Source organism: Sciurus carolinensis, chromosome 8, assembly GCF_902686445.1.
Source record: "Sciurus carolinensis chromosome 8, mSciCar1.2, whole genome shotgun sequence".
NCBI lineage: Eukaryota > Metazoa > Chordata > Mammalia > Rodentia > Sciuridae > Sciurus > Sciurus carolinensis.
Window position 1 is genome coordinate 41,329,857 of NC_062220.1, and position 22,931 is coordinate 41,352,787.

At 36.2% G+C, this 22,931-nt stretch overlaps 1 protein-coding gene across 1 annotated transcript; it reads left to right on the top strand.

The window, feature by feature from the left end:
• Positions 1-16,417: 16,417 nt before the first annotated feature.
• Positions 16,418-22,432, top strand: Ndufa4 (NDUFA4 mitochondrial complex associated). The gene is made up of 4 exons (XM_047561724.1): positions 16,418-16,579; positions 17,675-17,763; positions 18,273-18,333; positions 22,218-22,432. Exons 1-4 carry the CDS (start codon positions 16,538-16,540, stop codon positions 22,272-22,274), a joined length of 249 nt encoding a protein of 82 aa, XP_047417680.1. The 5' UTR covers positions 16,418-16,537; the 3' UTR covers positions 22,275-22,432.
• The last annotated feature ends 499 nt before the right edge of the window (positions 22,433-22,931 follow it).

A 22,931-nucleotide genomic window follows, 5' to 3' on the forward strand; every position in this document is an offset into this window, starting at 1 on the left:
TGCTCAGCTCAGAGCTGAGTTTTTATAACATCTTCATAGAGATACAATTCCATACCCTAAAATTCAGTCTTTTCTAGTGTCAAATTCAGTGGGATTTAGTATATTCAAAGAGTTGTATCACCACTCTAATTTTAGAACATTTATTTGCCCCTAAAAGAAATCCCACATCCATTAGCAATTAATCCTCATTCTCCCAAACCTAAACCCTGGCAATCACAATCTACTTTCTGTCTCTGCGGAATTGCCTGTTCCAGACATTTCATATAAATAAAACAAAAAATATGCCATCTTACGTGTCTGAATTCTTTCACTAAGCATAACATTATCAAGGCTCATCCATCTATTTAAGATAACTTGTCTTTAACTAACATAATAATGTTAAATGCTATCAGTATTCTGTAGGAAGAAAAGACAAAAGTGAAAAGTGGTTCCATTCCAAGTTTTTTGAGGAACTGCATACTGCTCTTCAGAGTGGTTGCACAGATTTGCAATCCCACCAGCAATGTATGAGTGTACCCTTTTCCCACATCCTCACCAACATTTATTGTTACTTCTTTCTTCATAATTGTCATTCTGATTGTAGTGAGATGAAATCTCAGTGTAGTTTTAATTTACATTTCTCTAATTGCTAGAGATGTTGAATATTTTTTCAAATATTCATTAACCATTTGTATTTATTCTTTTGAGAAATTTCTATTTGGTTCCTTTGCTCATTTATTGATTGGGTTATTTGAGGGTTTTGTTGTTGTTGTTGTTAGTGATGGTGGTGTTAAGTGTTTTGAGTTCTTTGTATATTCTGTAAATTAATGCATTTTCTGAGGTGTAGGCAGTAAAGGTTATCTTTCTTTCTGTAGGTTCTCTCTTCATGCTCTTGATTGTTTCCTTTGCCGTGAAGAAGCTTATAAGTTTGAGACCATCCCATTTGTTGATTCTTGGTTTTACTTCTTGCACTTTAGGAGTCTTGTTGGGGAAGTCCATTCCTAAACGGACACATTGGAGTGTTGGGTCTAGTTTTTCTTCTAATAACTGCAGGGTTTCTGGTCTGATACCTAAGAATTTGATCCACTTTGAGTTATTTTGTGCAGGCTAAGAGATCATAGTTCAATTTCATTCTGTTACATATGGATGTCCAGTTTTCCCAACACCATTTGTTGAAGAGGCCATCTTTTCTCCAAAGTATATTTTTGGTGTCTTTGTCTAGTATGAGATAACTGTATTTATATGGATTTCTCAGTGTGTCTTCTATTTTCTTCCATTGGTCTTAATGTCTGTTTTGGTGCCAAATACCATGCCGTTTTTGTTACTATAGCTCTTTAGTAAAATTTAAGGTCTGATATTGTGATGCTTCCTGATTCACTTTTGTCACTAAGGATTTCTTTGGCTATTTTGGCTGGACTTCTTCATTTTCCAAATGAATTTCCTGATTGCTTTTTTTTTTAATTTCCTTGAAGAATGTCATGGAGTTTTAATAGGATTGCATGAAATCTGTATTGCACTTTTGGTAGCATGGTCATTTTGACAATATTAATTCTGCCTATCCAAGAATATGAGAGTTCTTCCCATCTTCTAAGCTCTTCTTCAATTTCTTTCTTTAGTGTTGTATACTATTCTTTGTAGAGGTCATTCAACTTTTTTGTTAGATTGATTTCCAAGTATTTTAATTTATTTTTTGAGTCTATTATGAATACAATAGTGTTCCTAATTTAGCTTTCAGTTTATTTGTCATTGGCATACAGGAATGCAAATGATTTATGGGTGTTAATTTTATATTCTGATTTTTTGCTGGATTCATTTATGAGTTCTAGAAGTTTTATGGCAGAGATTTTTGGGTTTTCTAAATATAGTATATATCTTCAGCAAATAGAGATACTTTGGGCTCTTCTTTTTCTATTTGTATTCCTTTAATATCTTTCTTTTGCCTAATTGCTCTGGCTAGAGTTTTAAGGACTATGTTGAATAGAAGTTGTGAAAGAGGGCACCCCTGTCTTATTCCAGTTTTTATAGGGAATGCTTTCAGATTTACTCCACTTAGCATGATGGCCTTGGGTTTCACATATATAGCTCTTACACAGTTGAGATATGTTCCTACTGTTCATACTATCTTTAGGTTTTCTAGGGTATTTTTTTTTTAACCAGGGAATGAAACCAGGGGTGAGTAACCACTGAGCCATACCCCCAGACCTTTTTTGTATTTTTTTAGAGACGAGGTCTTGCTGAGTTGCTTAGGGCCTCACTAAGTTGCTAAGGCTGACTTTGAACCCACAATCCTCCTGCCTCCACCTGCTGAGCAGCTGGGATTACAGGCATGCTCCACAGCACCCAGTGTTTTTAGTGTTTTGAACGTGAATGGATGCTGTATTTTGCCAAGTGCTATTCTACATCTATTGAGATAATTCATGTGATTCTTGTCTTTAAGTCTATTTATGTGGTGAATTACATTTATTGATTTCTGTATGTTGAAACAACCTTGCATCCCTGGAATTAAAACCACTTGATCATGGTGCACTATCTTTTTAATGTATTTCTGTATGTGATTTCTTACTATTTTATTAAGAAAAATTGAATCTATATTCATCAGGGATATTGATTTGAAGTTTTCTTTCCTTGATGTGTCATTATTGATGTTACTATCCTTACCTTATTTGAACTAGTCTTCCTTATAGTTAATAGAGACTATATCACAAACATAGTAAGTAACTTCAGGTAGCTGCTGTAATTTGCAAAATATGGGGAAGGAAACCATGGAAATTGGACTCAAGTCTCTAAAGAAAGGGTACTGGTCACTGGTGCCAATGCCTAGGGAATTTGGAATAGGTTCCATGAAGCTGAAATTCATTTTATAAAGAGGAGTCTGTAACTGGCTATACTGAAGAATTCAAGAAATTATGGCAAAGCTACATATGGGAGTATTTAAAAAACTGCAAGCAGGAAACAACTACTGCTGCTGAAAAATTGCTGCTTCTAGGGTGAAGTGTTTCTGGGATAATGATCACAGGAACAGAGAACAAAACAAAAAGTATCATATCCTTTATCCCTCCTTTCAGTTTCTAATTCTCCTATTAGCAGAGCATAACTGGGAGTTAGCTGGCAAAGTAGAAATGTGGTTGCTGAATCCCAAACCCAGCATCATGAAAACAGAACACAGAAAACATATACCTGAGATAGGGAGAAAGTAAGAATTTCAAAGACAATAGCTTATTAATCAGTGCAACTAATGATAAAAAATATTGGTGAGGATGTAGAGCAAGCAGAACTCTTGCATATTGTTGGAGATACACTGTTGTGAGCAGGAACTCCTTTCTGCATAGAGTAGAGCATGGACCAGGTGATCTTGCTTGAGATTCAGCTGACAGAAAGGAACCTGAAGATACATTCTTGTTATGCTGTGTGGTTTGAATGTGTGGTGTCCCCTAAAAGCTCACGTGTAAGTCAATGCAAGAAGGTTCAGATGAAAAACAATTGGGTTGTTAAGAGTCTTAACCCAATCAGTAAATTAATCCCCTGATAGGAATTAACTGAGTGGTAACTGAAGTGGTAGGGTGTGGCTGGAGGAGGTAAGAATCAGGGCATGGTTTTGGGGTATACAATTATATTTGGCAAGTAGACTCTCTCTCTGCTACCTAATCACCATGATGTGTGTTGCTACCCTCCATCACAATCTTCCGCCATTATGTCCTGCCTCACCTCAAGCCCCGAGGAAAAGAGTTGGCCTTCTATGAACTAAGAACTCTGAGACTGTGAGCCCTCGAATAAACTTTTCCTCCTCTAACGTTGTTCTGGTCAGGTCTTTAAGTCACAGTAGCAAAAAAGCTGACTAAAACATATGCTAAGAATATTGGTTCAAGTTACTAGGTATGTGGCAATTCGTGAATGTTGTCATTGAGGTGGTGATTTACCTTGTAGTCACTGGGCATTTCCCACTGGATATCCATCTTCAGCTTCTCATAATTATAGGCCAGGGAATGCAACTGGGGAAGTACTCCAGGCTGAGAATCTCCAAGTCCTAGACATGACTGCGTATGCATATTTTGATGACTTTATCTCAATACTACATGCAAAATAAATATTTATCCCTTATAAATATTGACTTAAGGATCCTGAACAAAAGAATACTAATAAGCTGAACTGGGCAGCATATTAAAAGTACTATACACCATGACCCAGTGGGATTTATTCCTGGAATGCAAGGATGGTTCAACATATGAAAATTGATGCAATATAACACATTGAAAGAATAATGGAAAAACTATATGATCATCACAATTATTGCAGAAAAATCATTTGATAATATTCAATGCATTTTCATGATAAAAACAATAAACAAAGAAACATGCAAACTTAAAAAGGAAACTACTTTAATATAACAAAAGTCATATAAGAAAAACCTACAGTGAATATAATACTTAACAGCAAAAGACTGAAAATTTTTCCTCTAAGAGTAGGAAAAAGGTAAGAATGCTTACTTTGCCTTTTTTATACAACATAATATTGAAAGTTCTAACCAAATCAATTGGTCAAGAAAAATATCATGCTAAGTGAGATAAGCCAATCTCAAAAAACAAAAGGACGAATGATCTCGCTGATAAGCGGATGATGACACATAATGGGGGGTGGGAGGAGGGCAAGAATGGAGGAAGGAGGGACTGTATAGAGGGATAAAAGGGGTGGGTGGGGTGGGGGGGGAAGAAAAAAACATAACAGAATGAATCAAAAACTATTGCCCTAGGTAAATGTATGATCACAAAAATGGTATGCCTCTACTTCATGTACAAACAGAGAAACAAGATGTATCCCATTTGTTTACAACAAAAATGAATAAAAAAAAGAAAAAGAAAATGTATCCAAATTGAAAGAAAAACAAAATCATTTCCATTTGCATATGATATAAATTCAATAAATTCATATTAGAAAAACCTAAATGATTATCTTTTTTAAAAAGACATAAAAAGTTACAACTAATAAATAGATTCATCAATGTATCAGAATACAAAGTCAACATACGAAAATTAGTTGTGTTTTTACACATAACTATCTGAATAGGAAATAAAGAAAGCAATTCCATTTATAATGGCATCAAAAGGAATAAAATACATAGTAATTAACTTAATCAAGGAGATAAAAGACCTGAACAATGAATATTATGAAACATTACTCAAAGAAATTAAAGAAGATGTAAATAAGTGGAAAGAAGTTTCACGTTCATGGATTAGAAGACAATATTACTAAGATGTCAATACCACTCAAAATGATCTACAGATTCATTCTTAAAATCTCAATGATGTGTTTTGCAGAAATAGAAAAATCTATCCTGAAATTTATATGGAAACTCAATATCTCCTGATTACCCAAAACAATCTTAAAAAAAAAAAGTTGGAGAATTCACATTGCCTGATTTCAAAACTTATTAAAAACCCAATTGTGTGTAATCAAAACAGTGTGTAGCACAAAAATAGACATATAAACCAGTGGACTAGAGTAGAAAGCTTAGAAATAAACTCTCACATATGTGGGCCTAGGATTGCCTTTTCCTTTCTTATTTAAACTCTTCACCCAGTTTTTTATGAAGCTTTATTAAGATGTAACGGACAAGTTAAAAATTGTATATATTTATAGTGTACAATGTGATGCTTTTATAAAACACTGAAATTATTATTGTAGTCAAGCTAACTATCAGTCATTACCTCATATCACCTTTTCTTTTTTGTAGTGAGAACATATAAAATTTAATTTTTTAGTAAATTCAAATATAAAATTCAGTATACCTGTAATCCCAGCAGCTTGGAAGGCTGAGGCAGAAGGATGAGTTCAAAGCCAGCCTCAGCAACTTAGTGAGGCCCTAAGCAACTCAGCAAGAACCTGTCTCTAAATAATATATATATATATATATATAATATATAATATAAATATAAAATATAATACATATATATATATATATTTCACATTCATGGATTAGAAGACTTAATATTGCTAAGATGTCAGTACTACTCAAAATGTATGGGCCGGGGATGTGGCTCAGTGGTTAAGTGCCTCTGGGTTCAATCCTTGGTCAAAAAAAAAAAAAAAAAAAAAAAAAAAAAGAAATAAAAGAAAATCAGTATTATTAACAAGAGTCACCAAGAGTCACCAAACTATATCTTAGATCTCTAAAACTTCTCTGTCTTGCATAACTGAAACTTTGTCCCCTTTGCTCCCATTTTGCTCTTCCCATCTCCCCAATTCTTTTTTAAAATTATTTTTTAGATGTTGATAGACCCTTTTTTTATTCATTTATTTATATGCAGTGCTGAGAATTGAACCCACTTGCCTCACTCTTGCAAGTACTGTACCACTGAGTCACAACCCCAGCCCCATTTCCCCATTCTTTGGCCCCTGGAAATTACCAACCTCTTCTCAACCTCTAGAGTTTGAATTCTTTTCATGGAAGTTTATAAATCTCCATTTCCTTCAGGTCAATAATTGAGGCCTTATTTTATGCCTTCAGTAATATTTTCCCCTGAGCATGTATGATCCTGTGGACTTGTGTTGGTGTCTGTACATTTGAAGAAGTAGGCACCTCTTCTAACTTTTACAGACTGGATTCAGCAGGGCAACAACTCCTTCCCACTCAGCCTGTCCACAGTTTCTGAATGGACCATCTGGTGGGCCCAAGGATAGCCCTGCTACCGGAGTCCTTTGGCAGATCCATCTGGTGCCCAATTCAGTGGAGTGGGTGGGTAAGTTGGAGTCTGTGTCTCCTGGAGTGAGTATGTAGTTTTAGTAATCCTGAAGCCTAGGGCCTCAAGGACCAGCCTGAAGCCTGTGAACACAGAAACAGCTGGCTCTAGGGTTCACTGGAACAGACCAACCCAGAACTGGGGTTCGTGGCAAAATCAGGTGTTCATATCACTCTCCTTCCCCCATGCCAAAAAAAGGTTTTATTTATAGAATTATTCACAATAGCCAAGAGGGGAGAGAAAACTAAATGTCCATTACTGAAAAAAATAAAGATAACATGGTATACATATTTAATGGAATATTATTCATTCTTAAAAAAGAAGGAAATTCTGACATACACTATGAATGAAACTTGAAAACATTATGTGAAGTGAAATAAATTAGCTACAAAACACCAAAACTGTATAATTCTGCTTATTCTAGGTACCTAGAGTAAACAAAATCATAGAGACAGAAAGTGGAATGGTGGTTGTGTAGGGAGGGATAAGGGGAGGAAGAAATGGAAAATTATTGCTTAATGGGTAGATAACTTCAGTGGAGATGAAATGGGCTAGTGCCAACAACATGGATTTAAAAGACACAGGGGTGGTAATTTTTATCATGACCCCATTCAACTTATCTATTGGGACTGTGGAAAAGAAAGATGGATCTTGGAGAATAACAATGAATATTGAAAACCTAATGAGGTGGTGATTTTAATTGCAGCTACAGTTCTAGATTGTTGCTGAAGAAATCAATATATACCCTGGATCCTGGTATTTAACCTTTGCACTGGCTACTGCTTGTGTAGCTATACATGTTATTAAAGCCCATTGAAAGTAGTTTGCTTGCTGTTTGCTAATAATATGTCTTATCTTAACTGTCTTATCTTAGGGCTATGTCAATTCTCCAGCACTCCTGAAAAGGTCTTGCTCAGATCTATATTCCACAGGGAATCACATTGGTCAGTATCATTGATAGTATCATATTACTTGGAGCTGCTAACAGAGAATTAACAACTACTCCAGACATATTGGTAAGAAATGTGGAGGTCAATTTGTAGAAAATAAATCCGACAAAGATAAGTCAAGTTTCTGTCACCTTAGTGAAACTGGTAGGGTTCCTTAGGTCTGGAACATATCAAGAGATCTCTTTCAAAGTGAAGAACATGTTACTGCTTCTGTCTTCTCTTGTGAAGCAGAAAACTATGTGGGTCTCTTTGTATTGAGGTGGCATTTGTCTAATTTCAGTATACTATTATGACCCATTTACAGATCAGCTATTTACAGAGTTTCTGGTTTTCAGTAGGGCCCCAAAGAAGAGAAGATTCTGCAGCAGGTCTAGGCTGACAGGCATATTGCTCTTTAACTAACTCGACATAGTTTTTAGTTCTTAAAGCTTGTTACTATGCTTCCTGAGTTATTCATTATGAACTGGGTATTATATGACAAAAAAGTCATAAGATTGTATGTGAACAGATGCATTCCATCACCAAATGGAAACAGGAGAAGCCAAATGGGTTTGGACAGTTCTTAAAAGCATAAGTAACTTGTACCAGCAAGTGTTGGAGCTGACCATGGTCCATACTACTGCAGTAGTGCCTCCTTCTCACCAATCTTCTTGCATACACGGCTCTATGGAGAGTTCCCCATTTCCAGTTTTGTGTTTGTGTATGTGTGTGTGTGTGTGTGTATGTGTGTGTGTGTGTGTGTGTGTGTGTGTGTGTGTGTGCAAGCATGTGCATGCACACATGCCCTCAGGATTGACTCCAGGGCCTTGTGCATGCTAAGCATATGATCTACCCATTGAGCCACAACCCCCATTTCCAGTTATCTGAGTAGGAACTATTAGAACCTGATCTACAGATAGTTCTGTATACCATGCTGTCAATACCTGTCAAGTAGATAGCTGTAGCAGTACTGTGCCATTCTGGGTTGTCCCTAAAAGATAGTAATGAAAAATCATCTTCCCAGGGGGTAGGACTTTTAGGAATTTACCTTAATATTGATTTAATTTGGCACATAAGATGGCCAGAAGTATGGCTATATGCTGATTTAAGTGTGTCAAGTGTTTTGGTTGCATAACCAGGGATATGAAAGGAACATAACTGGAACGTTGGTGACAAGAATACCTGGGGAAAAAATTTTGTGAATAAAGTCTCCAAAATTGGCAGAGAGTGTAAAAATATTTGTGTTTCAAATGGATGATCATTAAAGAGCTAAGTAGAGGAGGATATGAATAATCATGGAAGGAGTACTATTTGTGCTTTTTTTGTTTTAATGAATGATATAGACACTATAGGTATGGGTTTGATTTCCTTGCCTGCAGTGCTTCTGTGGACTTACAAAATGCCTTACAATAATGATATTCTGCATAGTATTGCTTATGATCAATACATTCATTTTATAACAAATGAAATATGGCAATGGGTTTATACTATTGGAATTCACTGATCTTACCATATGCTCTATTATAATAGGTGGAATTGACTTTTGATGAATGAGTTGTAGTGCCATTTGGGAGCAACACCATAGTAGATTGGAATAATTCCTCTAGGATAAGGTATATTTCCTAAATTGGTGAACAATGTATGTTACTCAAGGGGTATGTATAAGAGTGGCTCTTCTATGATTCCTGTGATTCACTAGTACATTTTTTACCTCTCGCCCTGGCAACTTTTAATTTTACTTATTTAAAAGTCTGCATCCTAGGACGATGTATTGTGTGGTGTTGCAGAGAGCAGCGCATGCCAGGGATGCAGCTCTCCCTCATTAACCCCACTTGGATCTGAGTTACGCACTGTTCCTCAGCTTCTCAGTACTCAGGTATTCACTTTGCTGTCTTACTGTATTCCACTTGGTACTCACTGATGTACAATATTGTTTGGGCTTTTTCTCTTTCTTGTTAACAGGTAAATAAATATGTAAAGCCAATATATGAAAGTGTGGATATACTAAACTTTAAAGAAATGAAATATTGGTGGGTTTGCTTTGTTTGAAATCATAAAGGATAAACCAAAATACCTTTATTTATGTAGTTTTCCCAATATGGTTAAAATAAATTTTGACTTGCCAAAAAAATAAAAAATAAATAAATAAATAAATAAAAGTCTTAATTTCAAGGGAGGAATGCTGCTATTAGGAAATCTGGCAACAATTCCATTAAACCAAAAGTTGAAATCACCACCTGGTCACTTCGACTCATGTGTTAGTCAACTTTTTGTCAGTGGGACAAAAATAACTGAGAAAATCAACCTAGGGGAGGACACATTTATTTTGGCTCATAGCTTCAGAGGTTTCAGTCCTTGGTTGGTTGGCTCCATTGTTTCCAGGCCTGTGATGAGGAATACTTCACAGTAGAAAGACATGGCAGCAAGGAAGGAGAAGGAGGGAGGAAGGAAGGAAGGAAGAGAAGAAGTCGGGGAAAAGGAGAAGCTGGGAAAGAGAGAAGGGAAAGGAAGGGAAGGGAGGATAGGGGAGGGTAGAAAAGGGACTGGGGAAAAGGTAGTCTCCAATGATCCACTACTTTCATCTAGGCTCTACCTCCTATAGCTTTAACCACCTCCCAATAGAACAGTCAGTTACATTCAGGGGACACTGGGGAATACAATTCAATGGGGTTAAAGAGGAGTATGCTGGAATGCACAAGGTGCTATAGGTTACATTTTACTAACTCCTATTCTTAACAACTTTCTTCCATTTCTATACTTCTGGACTATGTTTATATATTTAATTCTGAGAAAAAGGTCTCTAGCTTATTCAGCACAACACTCACAAAATTGAAATCGGGAGTTTGGAAGCAATAAGAGACCAAGAGTTTATTTGTGTCTTCGTAGTTTCTACTTAATCACACAGGTTCTGATGGGATTTTTGTTTCTCTGCTTCATGTCCCTCTTCTTTTCTTCACTGCCTCCCTTGCTGACTTCAGTGTCAAAGGAAACACAGCTTCTACAAGCTGCATAATAATTCTTTTTACACAAATATATATCCTACTACTCCTGCTTTTCTGGTGGAGCCCTGACTAATATATCTGCCAACATTTGTGACTTGCTTTAACTTTTCTTTACTGATTTCCCTACTCCTGTTCTAGTCCTCATTTTTTCCCACATTCTCTAAAGTTTTAGCATTGACCCTTATACTTTCCTTATGACATATTCTTTGTAGATAAGTTTATCAATTTTCTTTGTATTAAGTCTGATCTACCGGCCCTTTATTTCCAAACTCTTCCCCATTTCAAAAGTGGGGTTTCTCCATGCTTTATGTGTCTCAAAATAGGAGATATTCCTTAGGTGTACTAGATTCAACATTTCCAAAAATTAGTTCATATTCCTAATCCTGCTAAATGGCATTAATATATACCCAGTAAGTGAAACCATATACCAGTGTCTACTGCTGCACTTATCATACATAAAGTCTCATAATTATGTATCTGTCAGCTCCACTAGACTATAAAGTGTTGAAGGACGACACCAGCGTATTAATCTTCTTATCCTAAGAACTTAGCACAACGAACAATACTTAGTATGCACTCAATATAAGTTTAATTAATGAATAAGTGAATGAGCAAATAACTGAACGAACTAAGGGATTCATACAAAAGACAAAAAATTGAAGAGAAATAATAAATAATAAACAGAAGAGGAAAGGAATATAGGTAATATAAAAAAGGCTATTATTGGCAGATCTAGGTGTTTGATATAATATTCCAAAAAAATACAAATATGTACTTTCCCTAAAATATTCTTTAGCTGAAAGATTTCACTGGAAAGAGGTATTACTACTTTAAATTACTAGTTTCTCTGCTTTTTAGTATTCATTGAATTTTGTACACAAAGTGCTTCCAGTATTTAAACTGATGACAGTGAAGCTTTGAGATTTATAATAGTGGAAGTAAACTTTTACAAACCAAAAATGTTTTCATTTTCTAATAGAAATTTTATAATAATTACAGTCTATGCTAAATAATTTTACTAGTAGAAAAACATTTGTTTTTAGATTAAGGATAGCTTTATTAACAAGAATCTTTATTAACAAGTGAAGGTATAATTTGCATTTGTGCTATCACAAAAACAATTCCAGTTGTCAATTTATCCATTAGAAAAATAATTAAAAGCCTAAATGCAAACAGAATAAAAATATAAGATTCTGTCTTCAATTTATATTAATATAATCACACTCCATGGCTCACTTATCAAATTATTTCTCTCTAAAGAAGCTATTTCTTTACTGTCACACACTAATAACAACACATAATCACATAGCTTCCAGAATTTTCTAGTCATGAATCTTCACAGAAACTACATAAGAGAAACATTTTATCTTGGGTGCTAATGATACCATGTGTAGGATCCCTGCCAACCCAGGTACTGGGAATTGAACTCATGGGCAGTCTACCACTGAGCTATACCCCCATCCCTTTTATTTTTTAATTTTGAGTCAGGGTCTCAAAATATTGCTGAGGTTGGCCTCAAATTTGTGATCCTCTGATCTCAGTCTCCCAAGTTGCTAGAATTACAGGTGTATACTAGCATACCTGTCAGTCTTCACTAAGTTCTTCACAGACTTAATTCTTTCTGTATTATTTGAATTTTGACTTTCATATTCTTCATTGCCCAAATAAAGTCACCTGGTTAAGTCTGATATCATTAAGGAAATAATTTTTCCCTAGGAAAGACATTAACTATCTGTGAAGAAAAAGACAATCTTGCAAAATCTGTCCTGATTACATTTATTCAGGTCTATTTTTGACATTCAAATGTCACTTGTCCTCTCTGAAGATTACACTCACAATGGGAGAAGATCTAAAAGTTCTATCATTAATTCCAACTTAAAGCCCATGATCTAAGGATAAAGTTGTAGTCTCTTTTCTCTCTCCTTCCCATACTTCCTTCCTTCCCTCCCTTTTCTCTTTCTCTTTCTTTCTCTTTCTCTTCTCCTTGTGCTGGGGATCAAACCCAGGGCCTCATCCCTATCCTACTATGCATTCATTCTAGCACTGAGCTATACCCCTAACCCAATGCTGTAGTCACTATGTTTGTTCTTGGTATGTTGCCTCCTAATCTGGAGATCTATAATAAAAAAGTGAAATCATTTATTCCACAATACCCAAAATATGAGGTGGAATTAAGATTGGATAACTAAAATTAATGATTCTATTCAGAAAGAGAAAGAATGGCAGATATATGCTAGTCCTGAAATTTTACTGGGTAGATTGCTGCTGAGTGAAGGTAGGGGACAGTTTTTTGGTTAGGCCCTAATTTTGTCATCTGGAGATTAGTCCATTCTGCTCTGTGGCGCTTGCCTTATATTCTGGGGAGTCTTGCCTTAATTCCATATAAGGAGGACATTAGGAAATTGAACCTCCTTGTAATATAAGCACCTCTTTGTATTTGCTTCTTCCCTCCAGAAGATTAGGGGGACTACATTTCACATATCAAACAGTCTCTTTAATCCAAGGTTGATATTCCTTTTAACAGTATGTGGTCTTCTCTTCGATTTGATCCCAGTCAACACCATGTACCAATGGCCACACCTGTAATTTTTTTGAGACATATTATGCCACATTAACAAACCACTAATCCCAAATCTGGTGACTTGCAACAATAAAGGCTTACTCCTCATTCTTAATATATGCCAACTGCAAATCAACACTGATCCAAGTAGTGTTCATCCTGACACCAAGCTGGTAGAACAACCTCTATCTAGAACATTGCTTGATCAGGTGGCAAAGGGAAAAGAGGACACATTACATGTAGTAGGCTCTTAAAACTTCTGCTTTTATAAGATACACCACTGGTCATATCTCATTTGCTAATAAAGTAAGCCATTTTATTAAGCCCTATATTAATGAGGAAAACAAAAGATTATCCTAGGCAGTGGTAGTAGATATTTGCATACAATATAATCTATCACATATACCAAACCTATTTCTGAGGCTCACATTGAATGTTGCACTATATTTCCTCTATCATGGTTTCTTCTTCTAAACTGTCACCACTACTATCTACTGCATGAAATGTAGGTCACCTGCTCTTTCCACTAACTTCAATGTGAAAAATTTAAAGTTTTACAATTTGACATGCTGACTAATATTTAGTAAAATTTATATTTTGTAACTCTGCTTTGTTAACATTTCCAAAGATATCACTTGATTATATTATTGTTACCTCTACAAGCCAGGTCAGTGACATAAAAGTAAGTCACTGAATTTTAATTTCTTATGAAAAATACATTCTTATATACCTACTTACTTATTTTACTACCAACCAGTTATCATTCAAAATTAAATACCAAGAAGAGATCTCTACCTTTCTAATTTCTTTGCTGATAGCCTATCTTCCACGTTCATTTCTTTCTATGTCTTTTTGTGCTGAACTTTTTTTTTTTTTTGGGTGCTGGGGATCGAACCCAGGGCCTTGTGCTTACAAGGCAAGCACTCTACCGACTGAGCTATCTCCCCAGCCCCTGTGCTGAACTTTTAATATAGTCATGTTCCATACTACAATCTATAAAATGTCAGAGAAATCTTTACTGCCTCACTGGTCTCATTTTTCTGTTTTCCTTTGTTAAGAATCAGCCACACCGAACTCTTTTAGTGCATTCTTTCTTCTGTTGTTGTTTTTGAAAATCTCAATGCTATTTCTCTTGCCAATTAAAATGTCCTCCCTAGATCTTCTTACCACCTTTTTTTGTTAAAGGATTTCTTTTATAACTTTATTTTATTTATTTATTTATTCTATGTGGTGCTGAGGATCAAACCCAGTGCCTCACACATGCTAGGCAAGTGTTTTGCCACTGAGTCACAACCTCAGCTCCCACCTTTTCATTTGTTTTAGCTCAAATATCCTCAAAGAGATCTTTCCTTGTCCACTGTAATCTTTTTTCTTTCACCCTTCTGATTTTCTCATTCTGTTCTACTGGATTATAGTATGTAAAATTATCTTATTTATTTATTGTTTGTAAGCTTCCTTAGAACAGAACAATTTTTTACTGCACTGCTATATCCCCAGCATATAGAAAAATGCCTGGTGCAGAGTAGGTACTTGACAAAGATTTGCTGAATGGATGAAACTTCATCAACTTTGTGACATATCATCTTAACAATAATCATGTATTTTTTTCCTACCTGCTGGCCATATATCCTCCACTGTGTCCCATGTGTTCATTCCTCAGTTCCATGTCCTCTTTCTTCTTACTCAACCTTCTCTAAGCATTCCCCTTTAGTCATATGGTTCATTTCTCATTAACAAATTGAGTTCTAAATTTATTCTGCAAATCAAGTTCTGTTCTGTCCTATGGAAATGCACTTAAATTTTACATAGGTACCTATCCAGCATTCTGTTTTGGAATATCAACAATTGACATAAACATTCACATAGCTAGTCAAAATCAAACCACTGAAGTTATTCTGACTCCTCTCCTTTCTTGCCCATATTCAACTAACCACTAAGTCCTGTTGGTGAACCACCTAAATATCTCTGGAATCTTCTCACCCCACCCCACATCATTACATTCCACACTTTGAAGTCCAAACTATCATTGTCTCTTCCATGGGCTATTGCAATAGCCTCTTAACAGGTCCCGCCCCTTTCACACTTATTCTTTCCAATCCATTCTTCATAAGAAAAAATTATTCCACATAAAAGTGCAGCAACTTCTATTTGGTGAGTTTCCCAAAGTTCCGAACATAAAGCCCACATGGAAGTGGCCACTGGTTCAGGAGGTCCTGGTTCTGCAAGTTCCAGCCATCTTACACCTCCAATTCAGCTCAACGGTTCTCTTGAGTCTCAGACCTTCACAGGATTTGTCTCCCCTCTGACCATCTGGACATACTCTTTTCACTTGGTTAAGTCTACTTCTTCAAGTCTGGTGGTTTTTTTTTTTTTTTTTTTGAGGAGCCTTGTCCTACTCTTCTTAGTTCTCATTTGCTTTATCGTTTGATCTATGCTTTAAATTACGTATGAGGTTGGAGGGTTCAGATAGTTGGCGGTAACCACAAATGCCCATAAAACCTCTTCCACGGAAGACTTTGGATAAAATCAAAAAATATTGAATTGGGGTATAGGAAACTACCACTGAAAATATTTTAAGAATGTAATTTCGGGACCACGGAGAGGGCATGGTGACATGTCGCCAAGTTCTTTGTGGCCCAAGGGTTTAGAGATCACACTGACAAGGCTATTGCCTTCTTTGAAGTCATTTACTAGTTTTTAACTTCCGCCCGTAAGCGACAGTCTATAACAGGAAGCAGCTGCAGTCTTTTTAAACCGCAACCACTGACCTTGGTGACCAGAGACCTGACCTGTCCTCCAGGCGCTATGCTCTGGGCTGCCAGAGGCGCCGCGCCGATCCCTCAGCAGCTGTCCAGGCCGGCCGGCGCGCGCCCAACACGCGTGCCCCGAAACGCGCCGGCGCGCGACCCGGGCGCTCAGGCGCCGCGCGAGAGGCCCCATCCACTCAGCGCGCGGCGCGCCCGCCCGCCAAGTGGCCTCGTGGGAGAGTGCCTGTTTGGTCAATCAAATTGTTTTAATTTCGACGCCAAAATTTCCCTGTAAGAAATATTTGTAATATAGAAATGAAGGATATTTCACTTTTTAATGGAATGGCGATGGTCGAGCCAGGTTAGAGAGGACGCGTGAGGAGCTGGATCAAGGCAGGCACTGTTGAGGACAGCCTCATCCGGGCCCTCCTGCCGCAGGCTGCCTTCCAAGCCAGGGGTCCTTCAGGTAGGAGGTTCTGGGTGACTTTGAGCGTCGGCACAGGTTGGGTGCAGAAGAAGCTGCTTGATCTTGGGCCCCGCAGAGTTATTTTTATCGCTTTTGGGGCCGGAGCCCTCAGTTGCAAACATGCTCCGCCAGATCATCGGTCAGGCCAAGAAGCATCCAAGCGTAAGTTCATGACTCCTTTCCCAGTATTCTCCCACGTCCATCTTGTGTGGTGAGGCGGCTACCACTGTCCCCTGTGAGCGTTCTCCTTTCACAGCTGTATACTGTCCCTTCAGACTGGGCCCTGCCTCTCCTTGCGTTGTCTTGATTGCCCCAGGCCCTTGGCCTGTGACCTTCTGCGACATATATTGTGGAGTTTTGGTTGGCAGGCTGAAGGTGAGGGATTTCTGCGAGGAAGACAACATAGTTTTGGGACAATTTGGAGACCGCGCTTTCTTGCACATTAGTGGGTCCAAGAAGGGTAGGTGTACATTGTGTTGATTAGAGACACAAAAAGGACAGCGTCCCTATTTGTTGTGCTGCCTCTTGAGGATCTTGTGTTCACCGCATTGCACCACCCAGGACTTCTGGAATGTAAGAGGTTCTTGATGTTGGAATCCACGTTTTGCCTGGACGCCCTGACATTTTGGGAATTTGGTAGTGCAGAATTCAATTGCATTTAAGGATTTTTAATATCTCATTTCCCCCAGCTCCGCAGTGTGCCGTGGACCTAACAATTACACTGTCTTTGTCTTAAACCCAGTTCCTTAAATACTTAACAAGAATTGGTACCAGTAGTTTTCAATTTATGCTTAAAGCCACTGTTTGACTATTTTTAGTACTTTTATTTCTGTATGGTTTTTAGACTCATTTTACAGAGTTGGTGTTTTTAGTACATCTATTTGGAGGCACATCTAAGTTTTAATTTGCCAAGAACTACCCCCCAGCCTTGACTTAAAAGGAATATAACAGGAATTACGTGTAAATGTTATAGAGATGAATAACACTTGATGCATTTTCTAGGAAATTTAAGAACTTACATATAATTTTATCCACATTAAGAAGTGAGACTTAAGGCAGAACCATCTTGACATCCTTTTCAAATTGTTTCTTTAGAACACAGTTATAAGCAGTCTTAACCTCTAAGTTCTGCCTTTAAGTTTTAAAGTTAACAAAACAGCAGTTTGAGACTTGAAATTAATGTGTATAAACTACTGTAGCCTCTCTGATCAATATAAGGAATTCGAATGGTTATTCTTATTTTATGTTTGATTCTAGTTGATTCCCCTCTTCGTATTTATTGGAGCAGGAGGGACTGGAGCAGCACTGTATGTGATGCGTCTGGCATTGTTCAATCCAGATGTCAGGTAGGTCCTTAAAAATGTTTAATACTGGTGGTTTGTCAAGCTGATTTAGGAGCCACAGTCTTTCTAGGGGTAGTGACATTAAGTAGTAGAACTAATTGTTTTTATATAACACTTAATCATGGTTTCTGTTTCCCCACTAAGGAAATGTTTCTTTTTGCAGTTGGAAAATGATAAGCAAGAGAAGGTTGATTCAACAGTAAAAAAAAAAAAATTTTAAATGTAACACTTCAATGATAAAATAGAAAACTTTCATAAAGACTGTGTATAAATTCTCCTGGAATGGGGATAGGGACAAGGACAACTGTCCCAAGAGGCTCTATGTTCTACTTTTTTCCTAATTGATTACATGGGACTGCTTGTGATCAATTCTGTTTTAACTCCATAATGAGAGAAATACTGTATTCCACCTAGTAGAAAATGAGATTGATATAGTCAAAATATTAGTTTCTTAACACTATTTAAAATAGTTTTTTATTACTATAGAAATTGTAATATTTTATTCCTTTTAGTTGGGACAGGAAGAATAACCCAGAACCCTGGAACAAACTGGGTCCCAATGATCAATACAAGGTAAGATGCAAAATTGTTTACAAATTGTTGAGAAGTGTATTATAATGAGTTTGATCATAGTGTAGTTTTTCTTAAAATTGGATATACAAGTAGAATTCCATTCTGATGAACTTTGAAGAGCTGTATTGTTCTAAATATATTTTTCCTAGGGATTTTTAGACTGATGTGAAGTTAAGATAATGTCTAAACTATACTGATTTGACTTAGAAAGTTGGACAACCATCATTTATTATTTTCTTTTCTTAGATAGGCTTGTTTACTGTATTTCATACCGCTCCCCGCTCCTCTGCAGGACCAGCGATGGAATCCAGGGGCACTCTTATCACTGAGCTACATTCGCTCATCCTCATCCCCCTACCTCTTTTTTGTTTGTTTTTGAGACAAAGTCTTACGAAGTTGTCCATGCTGGCCTCAGACTTGTGATCCTCCTGGCTCTGCCTTCTCAGTTCTTGAGATCATAGGCGTGTGCCCAGTAGTTGTCAAATTTTGTAGTACATAGAGTTTGTGAATACAAATTCTTTATTCCACCTGCAGAGGTTCTGATTCAGTTGATTGGCGTGGGGACTGAGAATTTTCATTTCTAGTGCCATTTCAGATGATGCTGATGCTTTGATCCATGTATTACACTCTGAGTAGCAATAAGCTATTGGCTAGTTTGGTTGGTTGTTTTTTGTTATTGGTATAATTGAGATATTCTAAGTGAGGATTAATAGGAAGAAATTAAAGTCACATGAAACTTAAATTTTACCATGAACCTCTTAATCTTTTTAACATCTTTCCTGAAAAGTGGTCTGTATAACTACTATTTGAAAAAATGATTTCATATATTGGGGCTATTTATCGATTTCCCAAATATAACCTTCCTAATGTGTAAAAATTTCTTTCAAACCCTTAGAGTGTCAAAACTATTGCTGTATTTAGGTATAATTCACATATCATATGGTTCATCTGGTTAAAGTGTTTAATTCCCCCATGTACTTTCTACTAATGTGAAGTAACAAACTGTTTTCATTAACAGAGAATAACTGGAAATTTGCTTTAATGCTATCAAGAAGAGTTGACCTGACTAGTGTGTGTCCAGGACTCCTTAGGAGATACACATCCATACAGTACCCCTTTGCTGGTTCCAAGCTTTCCTCTTAACCTGATTATAATTTGGCTTTTAAGTTTTTAAACAGATCTCCCTCCAAGAAGCAAATAAAAATGCACTGGCTAAGCTGAATCAGCCATTTGATCTAATGAAATGAAAAGGAGTAAATCTGGAACCCTGAGATCCAGTAGTGAATTAATCTTAATCTTACTTACTACTGCTTCTAAACTCAAAACAGTAAGGTAGACTACATTTATATCTGTCACTTCTGAGTCTTTATGTGGTTCCTTTGTGGTACTTTTCCATGTCTCATGAGACCAAAATTGATAGATAAGGACTACTCATTGACCCAGGATTGCAATGAAGAGAACATGGAACAGTCAAATAATAAGCAACATATAATGTGAATGAAAAATAAAACTTTATTGTTGTAAACCCCTGAGATTTGAGGTGGTTATAACAAGATATCATAGGGTAGCTGAAACAATGAAAATCTGTTCTGGAGGCTGGAGAAGTGCAAGATGCCAGTCAATTCTAGGGTGTTTGTGTTTTGTGGTGTTGGGGATTGAACCCAGGGGAGCTCTACCACTGATCTACACCCCCAGCCATTTTATCTGAGACATGGTCTCATTAAGCACATTGGAGATCCTCCATGAGTTCCTGAATAACTGGGATTACAGGTGTGCTGCCAAGAATAGCTCTGTTTTGTTTTTAAGGAAGGCTCTCTTCCATATTATGTTTTCACAAGGCAGAGAAACTGTTTCTTCCTTGTAAAGGCACTAATCCAATTAGGAAGTTCCCGCCTTCATGACCTAATTACCTTCCAGTGTCCCACTTTCCAAATACCATCATCACTTTGGGAATTCAGATTTCAACATGAATTTCAGGAGGACATAAATATTTATTCATAACAGAGGGTTGTTTGTTGCCAAATAACAAAAGCTAATACAAATAGGAAGAGATGGAACTGAAGTAGATTTAAACTTTAAAGTCCCAGCAATACTTCTTCAGTAAATAAAATGCCCCAAAGCCAAAATCAGAGATAGTTATTCCAGAGGCTCTAAAGAAAGCACTATTAAATTGGAAAAACAATAGGGGCATGAAAGTCATAAAGTAAAGCAGAATTTAAAAATTACTTTTAAGGGAAAAATTTGAATACAAAGCAAATACATCAGAAGCCTGCTTAGTTCTGAGAAGAATGACAAAGATTACACAAACTTTTCATTGTGCATGGGTGTAGGGACTTGAACCTGCTTTTTAAGTGTTTGGCAAATCATACAACTTGGTCTTCAGTTGCCCTTTTTTATAAAGAATGAGTAGGATTGTGATGATTAAGATTAAAAAGCACTTGGTCAATGCCTGACATCTATAGAAAAGTCCAGTAAATCTTTGTTTTATTTTCCTTAGTATATATCTGCAGACCCTTCTGTAAATATTCTTTCTACCATTTTGATAACATTAGACGATAGCATAATTAGTTTTCTTTTTTAAAGTCTTATTGCTTAAGTTAATGCTTCTTAAGAGAAAACTCTTAGAACAAAGAATATTGCTTTGTGTCTTATTCATAATTTTCTATCCATAAAATCTTTATATCAAGGATAACTTGGTAATATGCTTTATAACCTGGAGATTTTTTCTTTAAAAAAAAAATTGAGTAAAATGGGGTTTTGAATTAGAGATAAAGAACAGTATGTATGAAGAAATAAAAGGGTTTGAAGAAATAATACAGACTGGTGAGCACTTTTTTTGTGTGTGGCTCTGAGAATAGAATCTAGGGTTTCAAACATTGTAAGCAAGCACCCTACCACTGAGCTCTGCCACCAGCCCTGAACTTCTTATTTAATAAACACCTATGAAGAAAATATTGATGATGATTCTGCAATTTTTTTCTTTTAGAGATAGTGTTTTCAAGTAATTACAAGCACAACCTCTTTAGTATTCTTTGACACAAGAATGAGTAAACCCAAGATTATACCCTTATTTGGACTGATGTGCAAATCTTAATACTTTTTCAGTAGAAGTTCTGGACAAGTATCAAATGTAAATCATTTCTTACAAAGTAGAGTTAGAGACAGTTTATTTTGAAACGATCATAGTGAAATTTATTTCTAACCTTAATTTTAATTGAATATAAGGAATTTTTTGGAAATTTCAAACCTGCAAAAATGCAGTGTTTAGGGCTATCCCCAGAAGTGATCTAAGTGTCAGTTTTGATATAGGTACAGTCTGGGTTAGGAAATTAAAATCTTTGACAGAGACAGAAAGTAGAAAAGCTACTAAGGCAAACCAGTTTGTGTCTGAAAAGTTACATAAACCACAAACAAGTCATTACCTTATTAATATTAGTATATCTCTCGGTTGCCAGATCTTTCTCATTAAAATTGTAATACTTTTACAAAGTAGGAACAGTAGTTCTCAGTATTCCTCTATTGTTTTGGAGATTCTTCCATGTACTTAGTGAAGATGAAGTGAAAGTTTATAGAATTTTAAGTATATATCAGAAGGAGTTCTTCGTTCAGTTTGAAGTAGGATTTTTTTTAATATATTCTAACTAGAAGTGTACTAGTACTGCTCTTCTGAGATAGATTGAATATTTTTACTTACCAAAACCATCACTAAATGACAGAAATTTCACACATATTATCTTTTTAAAATTATTTTTATATCGATAACTATTCTTGAAAATTTATATCTGTACTTGTTACTGTAGAAAACTGAATAAAAAATTCTAAAACTTCTGTGCCATCTCTCTGTATTTAGTAGGTTAACTAAAATATTATTTTTCTTTTCCAAGTTCTACTCAGTGAATGTGGATTACAGCAAACTGAAGAAAGAAGGTCCAGACTTCTAACTGAAATATTTCACTATAAAGCTGCTTAGAATGAAGGTCTTTAAGAAGCCATCCGCACAGTTTTCCACTTAACCAGGAAATACTTCCCCTTTAAATGCATGAAATCATGTTGATTTATTAGAGTTTATTACACTGATGAATAAATCTGTGAAACTTGATATGTGTCACTATTTAATGTAGAACATTTTAGACCTTTATTGAGTATAAGAAATAAACGATTAAAATTTAAAGAATTTCTTTTTTTTTTTTTTTTTTTTAAGGTACTGGGGATCGAACTCAGGGCCTTGTGCTTGTGAGGCAAGAACTCTACCAGCTGAGCTATCTCCCCAGCCCAAGAATTTCTTGAATATATACTTATATAATTGAAACTGCTTTAATAAAGGTTTCATTTTGCATATAGGTCATTGGTAACTTCACTGGAATGTATTTAACAATGAAAACTGGAAATTATACAGAGGGAGAATGGGAAAACTTTTTCAAGCCTCTGCATTGGCAAAATGGAGACCTGGATTTATGTTACTGGTTGATGTAGAAGTGTGTGTAGTTGTAAATCATTTTTGCTGAAGGTTTTCAGGGTTATCATTTGCTGTAGCACTAGGATTAGAGTTGGATTGTGTGTCTGGCATTGCTGGCCCAGAGACTTTGAGAATTTCTGCT

What these genes read in the sequence shown, in the direction of transcription:
- Ndufa4 (XM_047561724.1), top strand. Translation starts at nt 16,538, where the DNA reads ATGCTCCGCCAGATCATCGGTCAGGCCAAGAAGCATCCAAGC. An exon ending in AGGCCAAGAAGCATCCAAGC is followed by an intron (nt 16,580 to 17,674) that starts GTAAGTTCATGA and finishes GTTTGATTCTAG; the next exon opens with TTGATTCCCCTCTTCGTATT. An exon ending in TTGTTCAATCCAGATGTCAG is followed by an intron (nt 17,764 to 18,272) that starts GTAGGTCCTTAA and finishes TATTCCTTTTAG; the next exon opens with TTGGGACAGGAAGAATAACC.